General features: G+C 30.7%; 1 protein-coding gene across 10 annotated transcripts in view; it reads left to right on the top strand.

The window, feature by feature from the left end:
* The window catches only part of LOC143041936 (uncharacterized), a 73,320-nt gene that overhangs the window by 16,562 nt on the left and 35,035 nt on the right, over positions 1-21,723 (top strand). For 8 of the 10 annotated variants that reach the window (XM_076214102.1, XM_076214101.1, XM_076214095.1 and 5 more), the window contains 22 exons: positions 684-765; positions 1,183-1,256; positions 2,889-2,930; positions 3,335-3,463; positions 4,733-4,783; positions 5,068-5,129; positions 5,624-5,734; positions 6,321-6,656; positions 7,020-7,220; positions 8,139-8,410; positions 9,972-10,135; positions 11,274-11,373; positions 11,621-11,705; positions 12,730-12,834; positions 13,526-13,595; positions 14,424-14,490; positions 15,477-15,623; positions 16,639-16,716; positions 17,602-17,757; positions 18,491-18,578; positions 19,758-19,894; positions 20,789-20,935. In XM_076214102.1, coding sequence (XP_076070217.1) covers positions 684-765; positions 1,183-1,256; positions 2,889-2,930; positions 3,335-3,463; positions 4,733-4,783; positions 5,068-5,129; positions 5,624-5,734; positions 6,321-6,656; positions 7,020-7,220; positions 8,139-8,410; positions 9,972-10,135; positions 11,274-11,373; positions 11,621-11,705; positions 12,730-12,834; positions 13,526-13,595; positions 14,424-14,490; positions 15,477-15,623; positions 16,639-16,716; positions 17,602-17,757; positions 18,491-18,578; positions 19,758-19,894; positions 20,789-20,935 — 2,704 coding nt within the window. The remainder of the gene's footprint in view (positions 1-683; positions 766-1,182; positions 1,257-2,888; positions 2,931-3,334; positions 3,464-4,732; positions 4,784-5,067; positions 5,130-5,623; positions 5,735-6,320; positions 6,657-7,019; positions 7,221-8,138; positions 8,411-9,971; positions 10,136-11,273; positions 11,374-11,620; positions 11,706-12,729; positions 12,835-13,525; positions 13,596-14,423; positions 14,491-15,476; positions 15,624-16,638; positions 16,717-17,601; positions 17,758-18,490; positions 18,579-19,757; positions 19,895-20,788; positions 20,936-21,723) is intronic. The other 2 variants (XM_076214094.1, XM_076214100.1) reach the window with 2 other exon arrangements.

The following is a 21,723-nucleotide window of genomic DNA, read 5'->3' as shown; positions in this document are numbered from 1 at the left end:
GGGATATTCAAACTAATTAGTCAAAAATAATCTGACAACACCGTGGCTAAAAAAGAAAAAGACCAACAAACAAACAATAGTACACAAAACACAGCATAGCAAACTAAAGACTGAGCAACACAAACCCCACCTACAATTGGGGTGATCTCAGGTGCTCCGGAAGGGAAAGTAGATGCTGCTCCACAAAAGATATGAAAGAAATAATACAAAATCACTGGTGGAAGATGACAATAAACGAGAGATAAAAGTAAAAAACAAACAAAAGTCTTCCGAGCATTACATGGAAAATTTAAGACCAAGCAAAACAAATCAATCTAAAAACTGGGTGTTGCATATTACTACATGTTGCATTACATTTATACACAATGACAGTCGCAGAATTTTCAGTCCAGCAATGTAAATATTTTTATAAACACAAATATTCATTGAATTGGAATGATGAAAAAAACAAACAATAACAAACCCAGTATAGAAATAGAATAAGTAAGTGGCCGAAAAAACATTGGATTTCGAAACATTGAAATTCCTTAGCTTTTAAGGCATGGAATACATGATATCTAATATTCCTTAAAATTATTGAATGTTTTCTGATAGCCTGTAGTTTTTCCTTTGCTTTTACCAATAAAGTGGCATTTGTTTCAAATTTTTCTTGTAAGTCATGTGTTTTCTTTAAATTTATTAAGAAACAGAAGAACCTACGCCAAGGAGACAAGAAAGATCTGTTGATGAGATTATATCATCTCTAAAGGCTAATAGAGAAAAACCGTGAGTTGTTGTTTTACTTTACCTGAACATATTGTTGAACCATAGGATTGTTGTTGGTATTTTTTCAAATTGTACTATTAGATTTTTACAAAAATTGAGCTGCAACCAAATTAACTCAATTTCTTTATAACTGCTGGTCATTAGAATATAAAAACATTGCACATATTTCTCACAATAAATTAGCGTTCATCTACAATTTCTAGGACATACTCTGTTAAGCTAGAAGTCACTCTCTAATTACAAAATGCACTATCCTTATGATAAAAAGAATTTCATTTTATAAAATACATATTTTTTAGAATTTAAGTTTTTTTTATATAGATAAAAAGGAGATGCGGTGTGATTGTCAATGAGACAACTTTCAATGTAAGATCAAATGACAAGTATGTAAATATTAATTTTTCTGTATACTTGTAGTGAACTGTCTGAAGCTGATAAGAAAATTCAGGAGATTATGGAGCGTGTTATGTCCAGAACCAGTGCTGTTATAAGTAAGATATATTTAAAAATTATCAGGATAATTTCAATGGAATACAAGTAAAATGACCACTAATGATTTTTATGCCCCACCTACGATAGTAGAGGGGCATTATGTTTTCTGGTCTGTGCGTCCGTTCGTCCGTTCGTTCGTTCGTTCGTCCGTCTGTCCCGCTTCAGGTTAAAGTTTTTGGTCGAGGTAGTTTTTGATGAAGTTGAAGTCCAATCGACTTCAAACTTGGTACACTTGTTCCCTATGATATGATCTTTCTAATTTTAATGCCAAATTAGAGATTTTACCCCAATTTCACGGTCCACTGAACATAGAAAATGATAGTGCGAGTGGGGCATTCGTGTACTGAGAACACATTCTTGTTATATATGTGAAAATTTTCCTTACAATTTGAAATTTTTAAATTGTATGCATATACATGTATGAAATTAGGGTAAAAATAAAAATAAGGTTAAATTCAACACATGTATTTATAAATCTTAATATATTTAATTTATTGATATAGTAGTTATCTTATTACTATACATTAAGTCAAGTTATAAAATTAAGTTATACAAATTGTATCAGTTAAAAAATAAATAATTACCCTAGAATCTTTAATTTTGATCAGTGAAAAGTTTAAAATAAGAAATGAGAGGAAAGTTTTGTACATAATTATATGAAAAACTATTACTACACTTTTTAGGTACAGATTTAAGTTTTTTTCATCAGTTTGCATTGATTTCAATACATTTAAAATATATTTTTTAGAGTCTTTCTTTTGTAAGTAAACACTCACAAAGGAGCTTTATGGAAAAGAAAGTCAAATAGTTTTTAATGACACATTATATTTCATTGATTTGCATGGAACTGAAGGTTTTCACCTGATTTGAACTTTATTTACTACAGGAAGTCACAAATGTTTTTAGCAGGTTTTCTATGATTTTACATGAGAGCACATGGTTATATAAAAGATGTATTTGTGTTCATCTTTTATCCTTGGTATACAATTGTCACCTTGAAAGTCATTTTCAGAGGAATTTTTCTTTTCAACAGAATATGAAATCAAAAATGTGATAAGGTAGCTTAGGTTTTTATGGTATGTTAAAAAATAAATAAATTGGGGATTGAAAAGAAAGATGACACTTTGTTTGTTGCAAATTAAATATACATTTGGAATGTAACACTTACACTTAAGAGTATAAGAGTTGGTATTAAGGTATTTGGTGGTAGATTAGATTTGTGTTTTAAAATGGAAGAATCTTAGAGCTTAAAACTTTATTACATTGTACTTGCATGTAATTACTGCTACAAAAAGTATTTTGTGAATGTATTTTTCATGAAAACATTTTTGCTATTCAAAGGTCTTCTGCTTATTATCAATCTATTATCAGTTTTGTGTTCAAAAAGACCAGCTGTCATAATTACTAGTAAATTCATACATTATTATATGCATTTATTATTGCAATTGTTGAAGAATGGTCTTAAATGCAAGATTAGTTTTTGCAATTATAGGAAAAGCTGCATATAGATCAGAAAAAGCACATACATACCGAAACACTTCACAAATAAATTAAGGAAAAAGTACAAGAAAAGCACTTAATCTGTAATATATATTGTATAAAAGTTAGCAAAAACAATTTCTTCATTACAGCTGAAGATGACAGTATGACAATGGGAACAGATTCTGCTCGAGGTAAATACGTTTTTTTTTAAGGCAAAAGACAGGCATTAATTTTTTTTTTAAATTTCATGGTAAACATGCACATGTTCATGATGTATTGGGAAAAAAAAAATTGAGATTTTTTTTATGATTTGCTTTAGAGCTGTTCCATTAAATTAAACATGAGTTCTAGGGAAGGCACTTCAACTAAAGGTGAGTGTCAAGACTCTTTTTTGTATTACAATAAAACCTCATTAAAATGCAAGATATTTATAAGATAAATCCCATTTTCAAAGAGCCTTCCCTGGGTACTAATTTTTATTTAATGGAGCAGTCTTTCAATAGTTTCATAAAGATATCTTGTGATATGATTTGTGATGTTTCTTTAGTGTTGTAATTGTGAACTTGTTTATTCCTTACTATTATCGTTCTCACAGATGAATCAGCAACATCTATTAAAGATGTTCAAAGTAGTGGTCCAACACCACAGCCTCCAGAGGTTAATGTTGTATCACCCACTCCAGATGATACAGCAGGCCCTAAATCTCCAGTAGCAGACGCAGGTGGTAACAACATATCCCACAATTCCATTAACAGTTGCTAATAGTTACAGTCTTCTGCTTTGTGTTACAATATTAACAAGTTTCTGTTTCTTTCAGTGAAATACCATGAATGTTTAGAATTGAAAAATGAAATTCTCTGTAGAGAAAAATTGGGACGTCTTTCATGATAACTTATAAAAATTTAAATTATGGAAAAAATTGAAGCCTCTGTTTCATCTTTTATACTGCATATGAATCTCTACAACGTTCATGGTATTATTTCTATTTTCTTAAACATTTGCTGTTTGCTTTTGTTATTATTGAGGAAAATCTTTATTTCTTATAAAAGATTACTTCAGTATTTAATATTGGTATTTCTAATTCTTGAAAACTTTTCTTGTTAGTGTTATTTAAATTTTACTTATCATTACTAGAAATTATGCAGTGGTTTACTAATAAAACCAATGATATTTATTTAACAAGATATTATAGTTTGGGATAATAATGATTTTTCTTGCTTTATCTGAGAAGTTTTAAAACTGTTTACGGTAATATAAGTTCGAAAAAAATATCTATCGTCTAGTAAAATTTGCCTTAACAACTTTCGACACCTTTTGATTAATAGGAAGTTTTTAAAGTTATTCAAATTTTTATTCCATTCACTCTCAAAATCTAAATCTAAGTTATAAATACAAAGATTATACATATTTGCCTTGCATCAATACATACTGCTTTTAGTAACAATCTTTAGATATGACATATTGATACTGGCTTTTATTTCTCTCTTATATAAACTAACTGAGTATATCATATATCATAGAATTAAACAACATCATTAATACATGTAATCTAATATCTTACAAAACAACTGAATATAAGGAATTAAACATTTATAATAAATAATTCTTATATCTGTTATAATTTATAAATTTATTTTAAACTCATTTGTCTGTATTTTTGGAAAGAACAATTTAAAAAAAAAATTAGCATCATAATTTTCGTTACTTTAGCGTGTTCAATTTATGAACTATTGATTTTTTTAAACAGTACAGATTTCTGTAATTTGTATACTAAGACCTGATTTTTTTTAAGATCTGGATGGTTAACAGCATTGTGAATAACAGGCAAACAGAATAGTGAAAAATAGGTCAATAGAAAGTATAGACGGCTAAAAATAAAGAATGGAAAATAATTGGCAAAAAAAGGGAAGAAAAGAGAAAAATGGTTTAAAAAAATAAAGTTATGAGGACCCTTTTTAAACCCCTCTTTATAATTAATATTTATGTTTTACAGAGACAGATAAACAGGAAGCCTTGACAGAAGATGATGAATCTAAATCAAAAGGTACGTAGATATAAAAACAAACAATATACTTATCAACAGAATATATGGGCATAAATGTCAATGATTTATTAGCAAAGTTTTAAAGAATCATTTTTCACCTACTCACACTTTTTTTATTTATTTCTTGAAATAATGGACTTGATATTTGTGAACAATTAAGGTCATTAAGGCAATTATTATTTTGATAGTTGTTTATTTTTAGAATACCAATTTTGATGTTATCTTAAAAATCATTGTTAAATTAGCATAGCAAAATGAACTTATAGAATTTTTATATATTATAGATGATGGAATTACCAGCACTGATGAAAAATCTGAAGAGAAAGTCAAAGATGAAACAGCACAAGTGAGTTATCTCCCATTTATTATGTGTTAAGTTTAGTCATTTGAAGCAAAGGAAAAGCATTGGAAATGACTGATTTTATTGGTTGAAAAATTTCCACCGAGAAATGGAAGATATTTATTTACATATTAATGTGCACCAAAACCTAAAAATTCAAAGATAGTTTGATAAGGGTAATTATAATGTATAAACAATTTTTTAAGAAAAGCTTTAAAGTTTCAGATTACAACTGGATTAATAAACCTGGTCTTGCCGTGAACAAAGTTATATTGGTCATGTTTTGATCATGAAATTTGTTAGAAATACATTTAACATCTTTAAGCTTAAATTTTTTCAGGGATTATTTTAGGTCTTATGATTATAAGAAGATGTAGATATCACTGTATTGACATGCACCTTTAATAAATGATAGCTATTTATTCTTATGATGGTAAAAATCAAAAAGAACCAATATGATTTAATTGACATTGACATGATAATAATTATGTCCATTTTAGGAACAAGTTTCAGAAATACCTCCACCAGCAGTGACAGAGTTGACAAAGATGACAACAGAATATGAGGATAGTAGTGATGATGACGAAGCTGAGGTCATAGATATTGCTAAAGTAGGTCACTACTATCTAATTCATAAACAACATAGTTTTAAATAACGTTTATACTGCAAAGAGAAAACAACCTATTTAAGAGAAAATTAATATTTATTATGCCCTATTTACTGTGAATTCAGAAATTATTGTGAAATAATGTGTCAGCGTCAGGTTTTTAATAATAAAAATTCTTATTCATTCATTCAGTAGTAATGTTCCTTCATAAATTTTCGTAAATCGCTTTAATAAGTATTCATGTTTTTCAACTGATCAAAGGCTTTCAATAGTAAATGCATGCAATAATTTTTGAATGTACATTACTAATGTATAATTGCATTTTTGAAACATCTTTTAGAATTGTTTATTTGTTTAGGTAAACAATGTTTTTTAAACTGCAAGTGGTAAATACAATTATTAAAGAGCAAGTTAATATTTGTTTTGTACCAATTATGTACCTATAATTGTAATTCTGTGTGGAACATCATGATAAAGTTTATTCATTTTTTTATATTTATATGTCAAAAACTTTCTACATTAAAATTGCTTCTCTTTTTGTTAACATTATGACTGGATTTTACTGATAACCTTCCTGTCCATAATTTAGGCTTGGGAAGATCTTGCAGTTCCTCCAAATGCTACATATGAAGATCTAGTCAGTGTATCTGGTAAACCTATTGGCATTCAGGAAAGGTCGACAGGAAAAGCTGAAATCAATCATATAAATGTCCAAAGTCAGGCTGTATCCTTCCTGTCAACATGGCAACCAGCTGTTGAACGAGAACCTACTATGGAACCAATTTTAGAGGTTTCCACGCCGCCAAAACATATCCACCATTTTTGTACTGTAACTAATGAGTACCAGTTACCTGAACAGTTTAGACATCTTGGAAGAAAGTATCATGCTCCAGAAAAATTCCTGGTACCTAAACAACCATTTAGAGTAAGTTGTTCTTTTAAACAAAGTTAAATTCAATAATTAACAATGACAATAACATCAGATTTGGTTTTGCTTTGACGAAGCTTAGGAGCCTTACTCAGACACAACTTCTGTAAATTTAAGTTTAGGAAACCAAGATAAAACTGTTTCATCTTTAAAAAAAAACTCTTTTTGTAAAATTCTCTTCTTAAAAAATGTTAATACAATTGGCAATTTGCAAATTTAAACGTACATAAAAGATGAATGATTTTGTCTGTGATTATTCTGGATTTTTGTTTATATATAAGAGCATTAGTAATTCCTTAATTTCAATATATTTTCAAGAAATTATCAGAAATCATAAAACTATGCATGTTTGTATTTCAGTTTGCCAGTAGAGGGCCAAGCTTCAATGATGCATTAGATGAAGAAACAGCTTCACAGCTGTCACATGTTGCAGAAACAAGAGGCACAGAAGACACTAGAATAGCATCAGCTGCTCAGAGGATCCTAAAGGAGGCAGAATCTGACAAAGATAAAAGTAAAGAGGAAACCTTAGAAATCTGGAGACAAAGAGCAGATGAAGTGGTATGTTGTTCTGTCAAATCAGAGCAGAAAATTGTTCTCACCTGTATTAATCTTTTACCCTTAAGAATAAATTTCTGGTAGCAATGCCTAAAAAGCTAAGTTTATTTTTGGGGGCATTTTGAGTATCAATAGACCTTATGGCTATTCAGAATCTGTGACAACTTAACCTGAGAAATTATGACTTTTGAACTTATGATGTCATACAAAAATCACTTTTTCATGTGGCGTCAGACAGTTACTGGAACTTCTGTGATGTACAGTTATGACAGAGGAATAGAGATAAGGTGTAATATTTTGCATCCCACTATTTTGAATTTCAGTAATTGGTATATTTGTTTCATTGCTATTAAACTGTACAAAATCACGTTTTTTCAGGAGGTTTTTTTTTCAGATTGGGCTGAAGATGGTTAGGGTAAAACTATTTCTTTTGTTTCTTATTTTAGATATTTTTTATTGGAAGTAAAAGATGATTTAGATAATTATATTCTAGGTAGTTGTTTTTTTTAGAGGAGAAGGTACAAAATGGGTAAATAGAAGCAATATACTTAATTTATATTATAAAACATAAATTCAAATTAAGATTGTAATGTTGTCCTTAAGATGTCTGTTAATATTTTTCATTTTTTGATTGGTTGCTGTTGCATTGAGGTATACACCACTTTTACCTTTGTGGATGATGATTGGTTGCTGTTGCATTGAGGTATACACCACTTTTACCTTTGTGGATGATCATAACATGGTCAACATGTCAATATGTTTTACCCATAATTCATATCCTAAAAAATTGTATTAAGAGCAGACATATAAATTTCAGAAATTGGGAAATAAGTACATGTATTATGTGATTGTACAATGTTACTTTTTTTTGTTATCTATAACCTGTCTTTAGTAACTTAAATGCATTTTTTTTTACAATAGTTTAGTCAGCCATCAATATCAGTAGAAGGAACCAAATTATCATTAAAATCAGATGAATCCAGATTGTATTGGACACCTGCACCCCCTAAGTTAGATGTGGCACCTTCCAAGGTCAAGGATATTCTGTTCCCAGACTATGAATCCAAAAGTTTGTCCATGGAAACAAGAGAATTATCTGCCACACAACAAGAAGAAATGGAAGATAGTTCTGAGTCAGAGGAAGAAGACATGGAGGTCGATATTGAACAAGAAAGATATGAAGAAATATATAGGTATATCATTTACTTGGTGTTGAGCTTAAATTTACCTAAATTTCATGACTTTATTTCGAAGAATTTCAAATTGTTTTGGTATGATAGAAGTTAAAATATTAAGTTGGAAAATTTATTACTTTTCCAAATAATAACATTCAAAGGTGCATGACTTTTTCCCTATCATTTTGACATGACATTCTTGACGGTAAACATAACTGATTTAAATGAAAAAAAATGGAGTCTAAGTGCCAAATTATTTGTTTTATGCATAAAAACTTTGTTTTTCTATTGGTTCACTAAATTAACTAACTTATTTTTAGCTCACCTGGCCTAAAAGGCCATGTGAGCTTTTCTCATCACTTGGCGTCCGTCGTCGTCGCTGTCGTCGTTAACAATTTTTCAAACATCTTCTCCTCTGAAACTACTGAATGGATTTGAATGAAACTTAAAATGATTGTTCCTTAGATTATCCTGCACAAAGTGTGTGCTTCGATTTTTGATCCGTCAAAAAACATGGCCGCCGTTACTTAAAATAGAACATAGGGGTCAAATGCAGTTTTTGGCTTATATCTCAAAAACGGAAGCATTTAGAGCAAATCTGACATGGGGTAAAAATGTTCATTAGGTCAAGATCTATCAGCCCAGAAATTTTCAGAGGAATCAAACAAACCATTGTTGGGTTGCTGCCACTTAATTGGTAATTTTAAGGAAATTTTGCAGTTTTTGGTCATTATCTTGAATATTATTATAGATGAAGATAAACTGTAAACAGCAAAAATGATCAGCAAAGTAAGATCTACAAATAGGTTAACATGACCAAGATTGTCAATTGACCCCTTAAGGGGTAAATGTCCTTTAATGACAATTTTTCACAATTTGTTCATCATATTTGCTAATTTTAAAAAATCTTCTCCTCTGAAACTACTGAATGGATTTGGATGAAACTTAGCATGATAGTTCCTTAGATTATCCTGCACAAAGTGTGTGCTTCGATTTTTGATCCGTCAAAAAACATGGCTGCCCTTACTTTAAATAGAACATAGGGGTCAAATGCAGTTTTTTGCTTATATCTCAAAAACGAAAGCATTTAGAGCAAATCTGACATGGGTAAAAATGTTCATTAGGTCAAGATCTATCAGCCCTGAAATTTTCAGATGAATCAAACTACCCATTGTTGGGTTGCTACCACTTAATTGGTAATTTAAAGGAAATTTTGCAGTTTTTGGTCATTATCTTGAATATTATTATAGATAAAGATAAACTGTAAACAGCAAAATGATCAGCAAAGTAAGATCTACAAATAAGTTAATATGACCAAAATTGTCAATTGACCCCTTAAGGGGTTATTGTCCTTTAATGACAATTTTTCACAATTTGTTCATCATATTTGCTAACTTTAAAAAATCTTCTCCTCTAAAACTACTCAACCAAATTCAACCAAACTTCATTTGAATGATCAGTAGGGTGTATAAAATAAAGTTTGTGTTTTATTTTCTATTTCGTAAAAAAACATGGCCGAAGGCATTGTTTACCAGGTGAGCGATTCAGGCTCTTGAGAGCCTCTTGTTGTCATTTTCAGATTGGTTTTCAAAAAGAGTGATTCCTATGAAGACTTGTCAGAGTTAGAACAAGCTTCTCAACAAAGAGTTGATGACATAAAATGTAGAAGGATTAATCCTTATGAGCCTAGAAAACTTCTGAAAGGGGAAATACCACCAACCAAACCTGAGCCACTTGGACATGGTATGATATTTATAGATTATTGTTGATCATCTCAAAGAGATTGATTTTCTCGCTTGAACCGGCAAGGCGAAAGAGAGAAAAGAAATGGAGTTGAGATGAACAATGATAATCTGTTTATTGCATTTTTAACCTATGACAATGTTATTAATTTCTTGTCTATTTCATTAGCAACGTCATGTACCCCCTTCCTTTCTAGCGATAATTTTCATATCACTAGACTCCGCTGAGAAAGGAAATTATCAGTCAGTAAGATCAAAGGAAAATTTCGTAAATTAGGTATAAAGAATTTTATATGTTTCAAGTAAAATAATGTTGTCTTAATTGGATACAGTTGATATTTACAATTTGTGTAAAGTTTTATTCTGAGGTGTAAAAAATGAAATCATTGATTGTATTTTACAATATTTGATTTTGATGTATTAACAGTGCAACTTAAGTCCCCAATTAAAATGTGTTCTTTTTTATGTTATTATTGGATTAAACACATTTTTTCTAGAGGTTATTGATGTGTAAACAGGGGTGATTAACTCACACACTGAATAAAAGTCCAAAGGAGGACTTTTATGTAAAGTTTGTATGTAAGAGGAGTTGGCCACCATATTGACTTTTTAAAATCCATAAATGTTTGTAAAATGAAACAGAATCTAAAATAAAATAGCACCTACCTCCAAAACTTTATTTTAATGAGATATTATCTGAATTTGAAGCGTTCAAGTAACGAAATAATCTATCTAATGAAAGTTTTAATTGTATGACGTAAATTCGCCAAATCATTCATGAAATTTCGCGGAATTTTATTTGAAATTGAATTTGATACATTTTCGAAGCTTTAGTGTATTTATTTTATTTCTTTTTTGTTATATATGCACTAGAATAGTCACAACTGTTACGCATTTGTTTTTTAATCTCAATTTGCTGAAAATCCCGGGATCACTGCAAACTTGTGTATTGCGCATGAATAGATTACGAAAGGAGTTTTGAAAACATGGTTTATTGAAGTGTAAACTTAGAGAAAAATTCTAATTGACCAATCCAATTCAAGTATTTATAGATATGCAAAGTATTATTCTGTCTTAAATTTGCTTTATTTTTTCAGCTATTTACTTATGTTAAAGATTTTTCTAAATTAAATTTTTAGCACAAGAAGCTGATAGTAAACCTTCTACACCAGCACCAGAGTTTAGGTACAAAAGAGATATGCCAGACAGTGAAATATTCCCAGTGTTTGTACCTCTTAGGTATGATTATCTCCCTTTGAGGACATAAGATGTTTTAACAATGACTTTCAGATGCTCACACGTTTAAGCTATACAAGATAAATGAGCAGATTTTTGTGTCAATATTTCTTCAGATTTATTTCTGTTTAATATAATTACACTGGATTTTATATCTAAGATTATTAAAATGTCTTATGAAAATTGGCAATTATTTTAGAATACTTTATAAATTAAATCATATAACCCAACATTGGTTTTACTTTTTCAGGCGGTCCAGGTCTGATCCGTGTGTCTTCAATGCAGATGATGATACCCTCTTGGTACCTCAGTCTTATAACATAGCTGTGGATGAGGTAATTTAAATTGATAAAAGCTATATCCTCGTTAATTGATGAAATCAATCTTCAATATACCAAAAGACATTATCCAAAAATAGGAGAGAAAGATGTTAGCCTTTGTCAAAGACCCTCCATATCTAAAATAAAATTGAGAATGGAAATGGGGAATGTGTCAAAGAGACAACAACCCGACCAAATAAAAAACAACAGCAGAGGGTCACCAACAGGTCTTCAATGTAGCGAGAAATTCCCGCACCCCGAGGCGTCCTTCAGCTGGCCCCTAATCAAATATATACTAGTTCAGTGATAATGAACACCATTCTAATTTCCAAATTGTACACAAGAAACTAAAATTAAATTAACACAAGACTAACAAAGGCCAGAGGCTCCTGTCTTGGGACAAGCGCAAAAATTGATGCGGGGTTAAACATGTTTATGAGATCTCAACCCTCCCCCTATACCTCTAGCCAATGTAGAAAAGTAAACGCATAACAATACGTACATTAAAATTCAGTTCAAGAGAAGTCCGAGTCTGATGTCAGAAGATGTAACCAAAGAAAATAAACAAAAATGACAATAATACATAAATAACAACAGACTACTAGCAGTTAACTGACATGCCAGCTCCAGACTTCAATTAAACTGATTGAAAGATTATGATTCCATCGTATGCATATCAGGCACAATCCTTCTCGTTAGGGGTTTAGTATGATACCATCATTACATATATGAGAAGAACATAACCCGTGTCATGCACCATTTTTGGGGAATATAGGAATCAAACTGTCCATCCGTCTGTCTGTGCATGTGTCTATGTGGCTTGTAAGGACAATTCTCACTAATCAAGAGATCACAGTTTGAAAACGCTTCTTGGGGATGTGCAGGAAGGAACATAATTTTGGTGTTACATGATAAAATGGCAATAATCAAATTAGGTGAAAAGGGGATCTTTTTGTCTAATCTGGAATACTTAATCCTGAAAACTATTATTCATTATTTATCCACATGTCAGAATAAGTGGTATTTTGTATGCCTTCAGATTTCAAGACAGAAACAAAATATAAGACAGATGAAGTTAAACTGGAGGGAAGAAGAAAAGAAAGCTAAGAGGGAAGCAGAAATGGAAGAAAGATTGAGAAGATTGGTATGGATAACCCTTGATATTTTGTTTGTTTATTTGCTGTTATTTTCATTTGAATTTAATACTGGTGACTTAATCCAAAGTCTGATTTTCTTACTGAATTGTTAGACTCCTTTACATTTGAATGACTTTACATGAATTTCTTATTTTTAGAAATTTTGATTGAAGAAAGTCTTTCAATGTTTTAACGAAATGTTCAGTATAGAATTATCTACCTTGAATATAAGGCATAAGTAAAAACGAATACGGCATTGATTGTAGCACAAATTACTTACTAAATATTTTGGCGCTTTCATGCTTCTGAATTACATACATGCAGTTCTGTGTCACAATACCATAAGAAATATGAATAAAAAGAGTAGTGAGGTATACTTTACTGAGACAGCAACCCAAAAATAACCAACAGACAGGGCAACATACAGTATTTTACAAGGCTTCTGTCATTACAAGATGTTAAACTGTAGAGATCTATAAAAGTTGTGAATAAATTCAATAGAAACATAAAAGATTTGCCATTAGCACCAAATTCTCCATATATAAACAAATTAAAAAAATCATACCCACAAAATTAAATGAAACCTCAGAATGACAACCACTGACAAGGTGTCTGACTTTAGGCAAGCACTCACATTTTTGATAGAAAAAGAGTTCTTTATTTATTTATATCTTCAATGTTGATTTTATTTACCAACAGGAGGTACCTGAAGGGGAAAGATATGATCCAAACGAAGTAATGGCTGTTCCTTCATTTATGAGGCGGAAAGGTAAGTCAGGGGTTATTACAACTTCTAGCTTGTTTTTGTTTGGAAGGAATTAATCTAAATATGGTATATAGGATATATAATATAAAGTACACCTGATTCAAAACAACTCATGTTGCAAAAACATCTGAATAAACAAGCATGATATATCAAATTAAACCTTTTTGAAGCTATTACCAGTGTTCAATTTTTAGATACTTAAATGGTCGTGTTTTGTAATATTTTCAAATAAAGGTGCAACTTTGCCAAATGAGTGTATGCTAATTTCCTTTTATGACAAAACATTTGGTCTATAATGGTAAGTTGATTCTTAAATTTATTTTGCCATCATATTACAAGTTTCTCTTAGACTTACAAATTTTGTTGGTATTTTGTATTCTGTTCATCTAGGAATTGTTTTATTAATTTTTATTAAGGATGTCTGCTGCTCTAATTTAAAATAACAAGGATTTCATGTGATTGCTTAAAATGAAAACAACTTTGATATTTAAAAAAAATGAAGTAATAAAATCGATAGTCTCATGTGTAGTTTTCAAAATACGAGACATTTAGAAGATGGCGGGAAAAGGGTTTTCTTCAGACTTTACTATTTGTTAACATTGGAATTGTTTTTTACCCTTTAAACCAAGAAAAAATAACAAGGATTTCATGACAAAAATTCAAATGGTCATCAATGATCTATTGAACAGATTTATGAAGACAAAAGTGGGGTCTCGTGTAAAAAATATTTTAATACATTTGTATGGATAAAACCTGAGAAAATCGAAAATATGACAAGAATTCAAAAACATGACCAGCAGACATCCTTAAATTTACAACTTTCCTTTTAAGCTGATGAGCCTACACCTGCAGAATTAGCTCTGGTAGCTGGTAGAGCTTATGTCATACTGCCTAAAAAGTAAGTAGAATAGGGGAGATAACTCAAACATTTTGTCATAGAAATTTGACAAGGGTTATTTTCTTTATTTGTATTTTTTGCAACCTCAAACCTTTTAAGAATTTATACCTAGTAGGAAGATGTAATTAAGCACATCTATTTTGATTATTTTTTTTCATGTTTGTAAGTTTTATAGTTGATAAATTAATAGAGTTATGTTGAAATTTAACTATTTACTAGAACACACCCGTGATATCACGGGTCCGTGACTGAATTAAAGTATATAACTATGCGCAAGCCTTATTTTAGTATCAGTATTGTCATCTGATAAAGTCCTGCCGATTATAAGATACACAGTTTTTCTCTGCTTTCAAGTCTTTCTATTTGAACCCGTCGAACTGAAACAATAATATTAATTATTTGGAAAACAAAAGGTCCTGGAATGGAGTATTTTTTAATCAACAGCATTGTCCTATATAAGTTATAAATAAAGTTGAATTCTTTGCTTCGCTGTTTTAGGTCATGCCCACTAACAAATTGAAAACTGTACCTATACGCCTTATTTTTAGTCCAGATTTTTAGTATTCGTATTGTTATCTTAGAAAGTCTTACTGATTAAAATACAACAGGTAACAATTTGACAATTTAGTAGTGTCAACCCTGTGGTTATGACCCGTGTATCCTGGATACAACGTTTGGTGGTGCGCCTGTCAGATGCGGAACGTACAGATAAGGTAATAGGTAACAGGTGAATATACTATTGGTATCGATAGCGGACTCGACCCGGAACTTCTTAATTATTGGCAATATTAATTACGTGGAAAACAAAAGGGCCTGGAGTGGTGTAATTTTTAATCTACACCTTTATACTATATTAGTTATATATAAAGTTGAATTCTGTGATTCGTCGTTTTTACGTGATGACGGCTGAGAAATTGGACCTCGTAATTTTAGTATTATAGATGTTAAAATTGTTCTAGATATTTCTGTTGAATTATTTTATTTAGGAAAAAGAAGAAGAAGAAAGCCCCTATAAGCATGGCTAGATTGGATGAAATTGAAAAATTTCTGCGATCAACTCCAACCAAATTGACCAGAAGTAGATCTATGGAAAAAATGCACATGACTGTTGAGAAAGACCTCAGGGTATCAACGTAAGTCTTTACTGAGTACTTAATTGACTAGAATTGTCAGTTATCCTGCATCAAATAAATGGTTTTCTCAGTGTATTCTTGCTCCAACAACATAAACTGGTCACCGTGATATAGCCAAGAGTGTTACAAGTGGCATTAAACACCAACAATCAATTGATCAGTTTTACATTGTACCACCTGATTAAAGTTAGAAAGTTCAAGAAACAAGATATACTGTAAACCAACTTATTTTCGCAGATACTTTATATCGCATTTTACCTTTTCTAGACCACTTCGCGGCTATTTAATTTCTAGATTTTCTGACTTACTAGATGAAGTTTAATAAAAAATTATCCAAGTTTTAAATATTAGCGACAATTTATATTCGTGTTATTTTTTTACTCGTTTACTCGCGAAGTTAAATCGCTTGCGAAAATTAGTTGGTTTACAGTAGTAATAGGGTTAATATTGTTTTATGGACTCAATTTTAGTTTGAATCCAAGGTATCTATTTATCAAGTGAAACTTAACATTTGTGGCTTCCTGAAGAGAATGAGACATGAAAATAATAACTGGAATTACTTAAAATATTGAACAGTTATACAAACCACTAATAGCCAACTGCTCATTAAAAAGTAAGAAGGAAAGACAATAATATTATAAAAACAAGGTTCAGATAGCCTAACTAAGTACAAGCAAGAAAAGTGTCTGGGTTAAACAAGTTTTAAGTGTTCATAAACTATTTATATTATTTATTTAAAGAGATTCAATTTATTGTTGAATGTAAGTCTGACAATCACTTAATATTGATTATAAGAGGTAAGACCATATTCAATCAGTTTGAAGGTATGCTACATAAAAACAAAATTTTAACATCTGTTATAATATATACATTTTACTTTACTTTTTTCAGTCCAATGAAAAAGAGCAAGAATTCAAAATTTTCAACTATTTATAACATTTAAAAATTATTATAGTGAAACACTTTTTTTGTGATTAAAAATATTGCTTTTCTCTATCATTGTTATTTTTTTCAGTAAAATAAGATATGGGCCAAGAAAGAGCTTAGCAAATATACTAGACTTCCAGGCATTTGAAAAGAAAAAGAAAATGCCGTAAGTATTCAAATGGTACAAAACAGGTTTTAAGAGATTTTTCCTGTCAAGTCACTTTAGGAAATTACTCTTGAACATTAAAGTCAAATTAGTAAATTACTATCTACATTTAAACAAGCACATAGTTTGGGTCTTTGGAATGTTACATCTTTGAGTAGACCAAAGAAAGTGAAGCCTTTAAATTTTCCTAACCAAAGTTTACTAAACAGAAGGCATGTTTTGCATATTGGGAACAGAAGCAATTTGATTTAACTCTATTAAACTGATTTACTTCACGTTTACCATACACAAAAAACTCTTCAAAGATACCCTGTGAATAATTTTGAATGCCAGACAAGTGTTTCTTCTAAAAAAGACTCACCAGTGAAGCTCTAATGAAAAAGTAAAAATGCAAAATGAAGTATTTTAAGTGTCCAAGCTTTGAAGACACAAATTCCATATAATTTTTCCATTTACAACTAATGTGAATTTTTTCTGGGGTTAAAAATCCTTAGTTTTTTTTTTTTAACAAATCAAACTTTTGTAAGCGTTAATTTATAAACTGATGGGACAAGGATTAGAATTTACGGGTTTACTCACAGTTTTCATAGTTGTAAACTATAAAATGCAATGATAGCATACTTGTTACAGATTCAAGTCATATATGTTGCTCCATGCAGTGTTCTTTCTGTATAAACATTGAGACTAAGTTTAATGAATTCAGAAGTATTTGTTCTTAAGAATATTTATTGGCATTTAAAGCACGCATCCAGGTGTGGGATATTTTCGCTGTGTTGAAGACCCATTAGTGGCCATCTGCTGTTTTCTGCTCTTTGGTTGGGGCTGTGGTCTTTTTGACATATTTTGCATTTCTATTCTCAATTTTATTTAAATGGTATATTACAGAAGAGATATGAAAGAGAGAGATTGGGTACGAGATATGTGGAATGGTTGGTTTGATGAGCTGTACCCACCAACACCTGAGGTATCCTCTGATGAGGAAGAGGAGGAAGAACAAGCTGCAATGTCACCCAGAAAGGAAGAAAAACAGGAAAAGAAAAGGTACAGTAGTTTAAAAAATTCTCTCTAGCTTTTGGTTTACAAAAATATCCCCCTTCTTTTTAGTTTATGATACAAATGTGAGGTAAAATTGTTATGAGTTTTTTAAATCAATTTTGCCATTATCATGATTATGTGATTACTGTAAACCAACTTATTTTTTGGTGGATATTTTATGTTGCGTTTATCCAAAGTTAAAGTATGACACATGTTAAAATTTTAAATTCCTACTGTTGATATAGCAGTGTTTTGTATTTTAGAAAAGGAGTTAACGCACATATCTTTTTTGCTGTAGATGATTGACGTGCAAGGGCGGATCCAGCCATTTTTAAAAAGGGGGGGGGGGGGTCCCAACCCAGGACAAAGGGGGGGTGTTCCAACTATACATCCCTATTCAAATGCATTGATCGTCCAAAAAAAAAGAGGGGGGTTCCAACCTCGGGACCCTCCCCCTGGATCCGCCATTGACATGTGAGTTGCATCGGATAGAAATCTACCTTATGCAAGTTCACATTTACATGTACATGTATACAACTTTGATTGGTTTTAGGAACATTTAATATGTTCAAATATGAAATAAGAGGTTCTTATAACAACTCAATTTTCAAACAGTAATAGGCTTTTGATAGAGATTTAATTTCAAGCCAAAATAGGATAACAGAAATATTGATATTAGCTTGCATAAGGGTCTATTTCTATCAGACGTAGCCCATGTAATGTTATATCTTTGTTTCAGGAAAGAATCCATCACCAGTGCTTTATCAGAGAGTATAAGTGTTATAGAACCATTACAGGAAAATGAAGAAAATCAAGAATTACTGGCTGTAGGTTTAAGTTATAATTATATCATCACATTTTTAAAAATCAGTCTCTGTAGTAATGTTTAGAGTGATGTAAAGAACATTAGATTTGATCGTTTTGGAGAAAAACAATTTTTGTTAATTGTGGAAAAATTGTACTTTGGTGAATACATGAGTTCCTGTTTTGAACAAATTCTATTTTTAGCCTATAGGATTTATTTTTTTTATTTTTAATATTTGAATTTCAGTTCTCCTTTACTCACATAAAATCCTAAAAAAGTTACGATTACTATTGTTAAAAAGTAGATAAGTTTGTTTGACATGTAAGATGAATTTTATGTTCAAGGAAGGACAGAAACCAAACAAGAAGGTAAACATGTATTTCAAAGACAAGAAAATGATGGTTACTGGTGTCTTATTATAGAATATAACTATAGAATTACCTTTATAACTTATCTTTCAGCTGTATACCTGAGGTTATAGTTTAAGAAATCCTAGTCAGAATATAATTTTGATTTCAATTCAGTCAAAATAATATATAAATTTCTCTCTCTGGAGTTTTGTTCCTGCATCAAGGTGGCAGATTTTTGAATGTATCATTTCCCCCCTGTTTGTCCCTTTGACATAAGATTTCTTTAATGTATTATTTCTCCCTGCCTGTCTGTTTTATTTCAAATCAGATTTCATGTTGTTTATTTAATATTGATAATATAGTAGGATATAAACCTCTTTTCATATACATCCATCGTCTTGGCAAATAGTTTGAAATTTTTTATTTCCATTTCTGGAAATCACTCTGGGATTACCATTATATATATTATATATTTTTTAATGCACCCTCTTCACCCTTTACAATTTTTTTATTGTGTCCAATCCCCTTTCAACTTTTCCTCAAATAAATTTTGATTAAAGATCAAATGACTGTTAACATGGTTAATGTCATAGATATTCTTCATCATTTTCCCACAAACATATGAATTGTACTACATGTATTTGCAGGAACCATTTTAGTTTTAAAAATTTATATAACAATGACAATGAAAATGTAATGATGACAATGTATATTTGTTAGGAAAATTATGAAGGTAATAAAAAAAAAAACGATCACTCTCTAATAACTGCAATAATAAATGCAAGCTAAAACTTTTGAATTAACATTACTTCATGTAGATGGTTAATTCTGCCATTTTATTCTATTTATAGATATTACATGAAGAGGTAGAGAAGTTAACAGAATCAATAGAAGCTACCACAAGACCAAAAGCATTTGATCTGTGTAGAAGAGGTGCTTTGTTGAGAAAGATTGGTATGGTTAAAAAGGCAGAGGAGGATCTTAATAGGTATATAGAGTAGGACAATGGTCAGAAGTAATTTGGCAATAAATAGATACCTTGAACAATCTTATGGGAATTTAATCAGTTGGAGCATGGTCAAAAGCTGAAGACACTGATTGTAGCAATTAGACTATATATTATACAGAGTTTTGTGAAAAAAATTATACGTGTAATGCAAAAAGCCTACATAGTATTTTGTGTATCACATCAATTCAGTTCAAATGTTACTTATGCATATTTAAGAAAAGCTGTCTGGTTGTTATTTTTTTATTATGCCCCACCTACGATAGTAGAGGGGCATTCTGTTTTCTGGTCTGTGACTCTGTTCTTTCGTCCGTCTGTGCGTCCGTTCAGGTTAAAGTTTTTGGTCAAGGTAGTTTTTGATGAAGCTGAAGTCCAATCAACTTGAAACTTAGTACACTTGTTGCTTATGATATGATCTTTCTAATTTTAAAGCCAAATTAGACTTTTGACCCCAATTTCACGGTCCACTGAACATAGAAAATGAAAGTGGGAATTTCAGGTTAAAGTTTTTGGTCAAGGTAGTTTTTGATAAAATTGAAGTCCAATCAACTTGAAACTTAGTACATATGTTCCCTATAGTATAATCTTTCTTATTTTAATGCCAAATTAGATTATTACCCAATTTAACGGTCCATGGAACATGGAAAAGGATAGTGCGAGTGGGGCATCCGTGTACTTTGGACACATTCTTGTTTGAATTATTTCATATTTCTTCATGTCAGGGCATTAATAGCTGACAACATTCTATGGGTTTTATATATTGTTGAAAGCTGTATGGTAATATAGTCGCTCAAATCCAAGTCATTTTGATATTGTCTGATAGTTGTCCCATTTGCAATCATACCACATCTTCTTATTTTATATTTTACATTTCAGGGTAATAAAGATGGAGCCAGAATTAATTGATGCATACTGGCACAGACATTTACTATATCTGTTACAAGATAAGAAGAAGGAAGCTCTCACTGATCTTAACTTCATCATCAAGAAAAATAAAAAGCATGCTGGAGCTTGGCGATCCAGGTATTTATAATTTAGTCAAACCTGCTATTAAGGTTACCTCTATAAAGTAGATACCTGACTTGCCAGGTCACCACCCTCTCTACAGTCAAATCTGTTATAAACATCACTTTTATTAATCAAAAACATGTCTTGTTAGGTAATTACCCTTTGTGTTCCACTGTTGTGATACCTATACATTTAGAACCTCAATTCAAAAGTCACCTTTCTTTATAAGGTTAGTTTTATCTTGTCTTAAGGATGACCTTTACATGCCCGTTTTACTGTACTTTTAAATTGTTTTTAGAGTGGTGTGTTTAACCCTAAAAAAGAAACAAAGTAATGCATTATTGCTGATGATGGTGATTGTGGCTGACGTCATAGAATGAGATTTGATCTATTCCACACTGTGAAAAGTTTGATTTTGAAAAGAGATATGGATACTGTTTGCTATTACTAGAACAAACAAAGCAAAATGTAAAAAACATAAGGAAATGAAAATTTCTTTTATTATTTCTTGCTTGTAGTTATATATAATAATCACAACTCCTACCTGACAATTTAAAATTTGTAATAAAAGAATGCAGATTATGCATACAAAAAAGAAGATGTGGTATGATAGCCAATGAGACAACTATCCATAAAAGACCAAAATGACACAGACATTAACAACTATAGGTCACTGTACGGCCTTCAACAATGAGCAAAGCCCATACCGCATAGTCAATATAAGGTAATTATAAAATCAACACCACAATCAAGACACCATATATGACATATTTTATGTCTTACGGGAAAAGTGTCGACCCTCC

This window comes from Mytilus galloprovincialis, chromosome 8 (assembly GCF_965363235.1).
Source record: "Mytilus galloprovincialis chromosome 8, xbMytGall1.hap1.1, whole genome shotgun sequence".
Lineage (NCBI taxonomy): Eukaryota > Metazoa > Mollusca > Bivalvia > Mytilida > Mytilidae > Mytilus > Mytilus galloprovincialis.
This window is presented reverse-complemented; position numbering and strand designations above follow the sequence as displayed.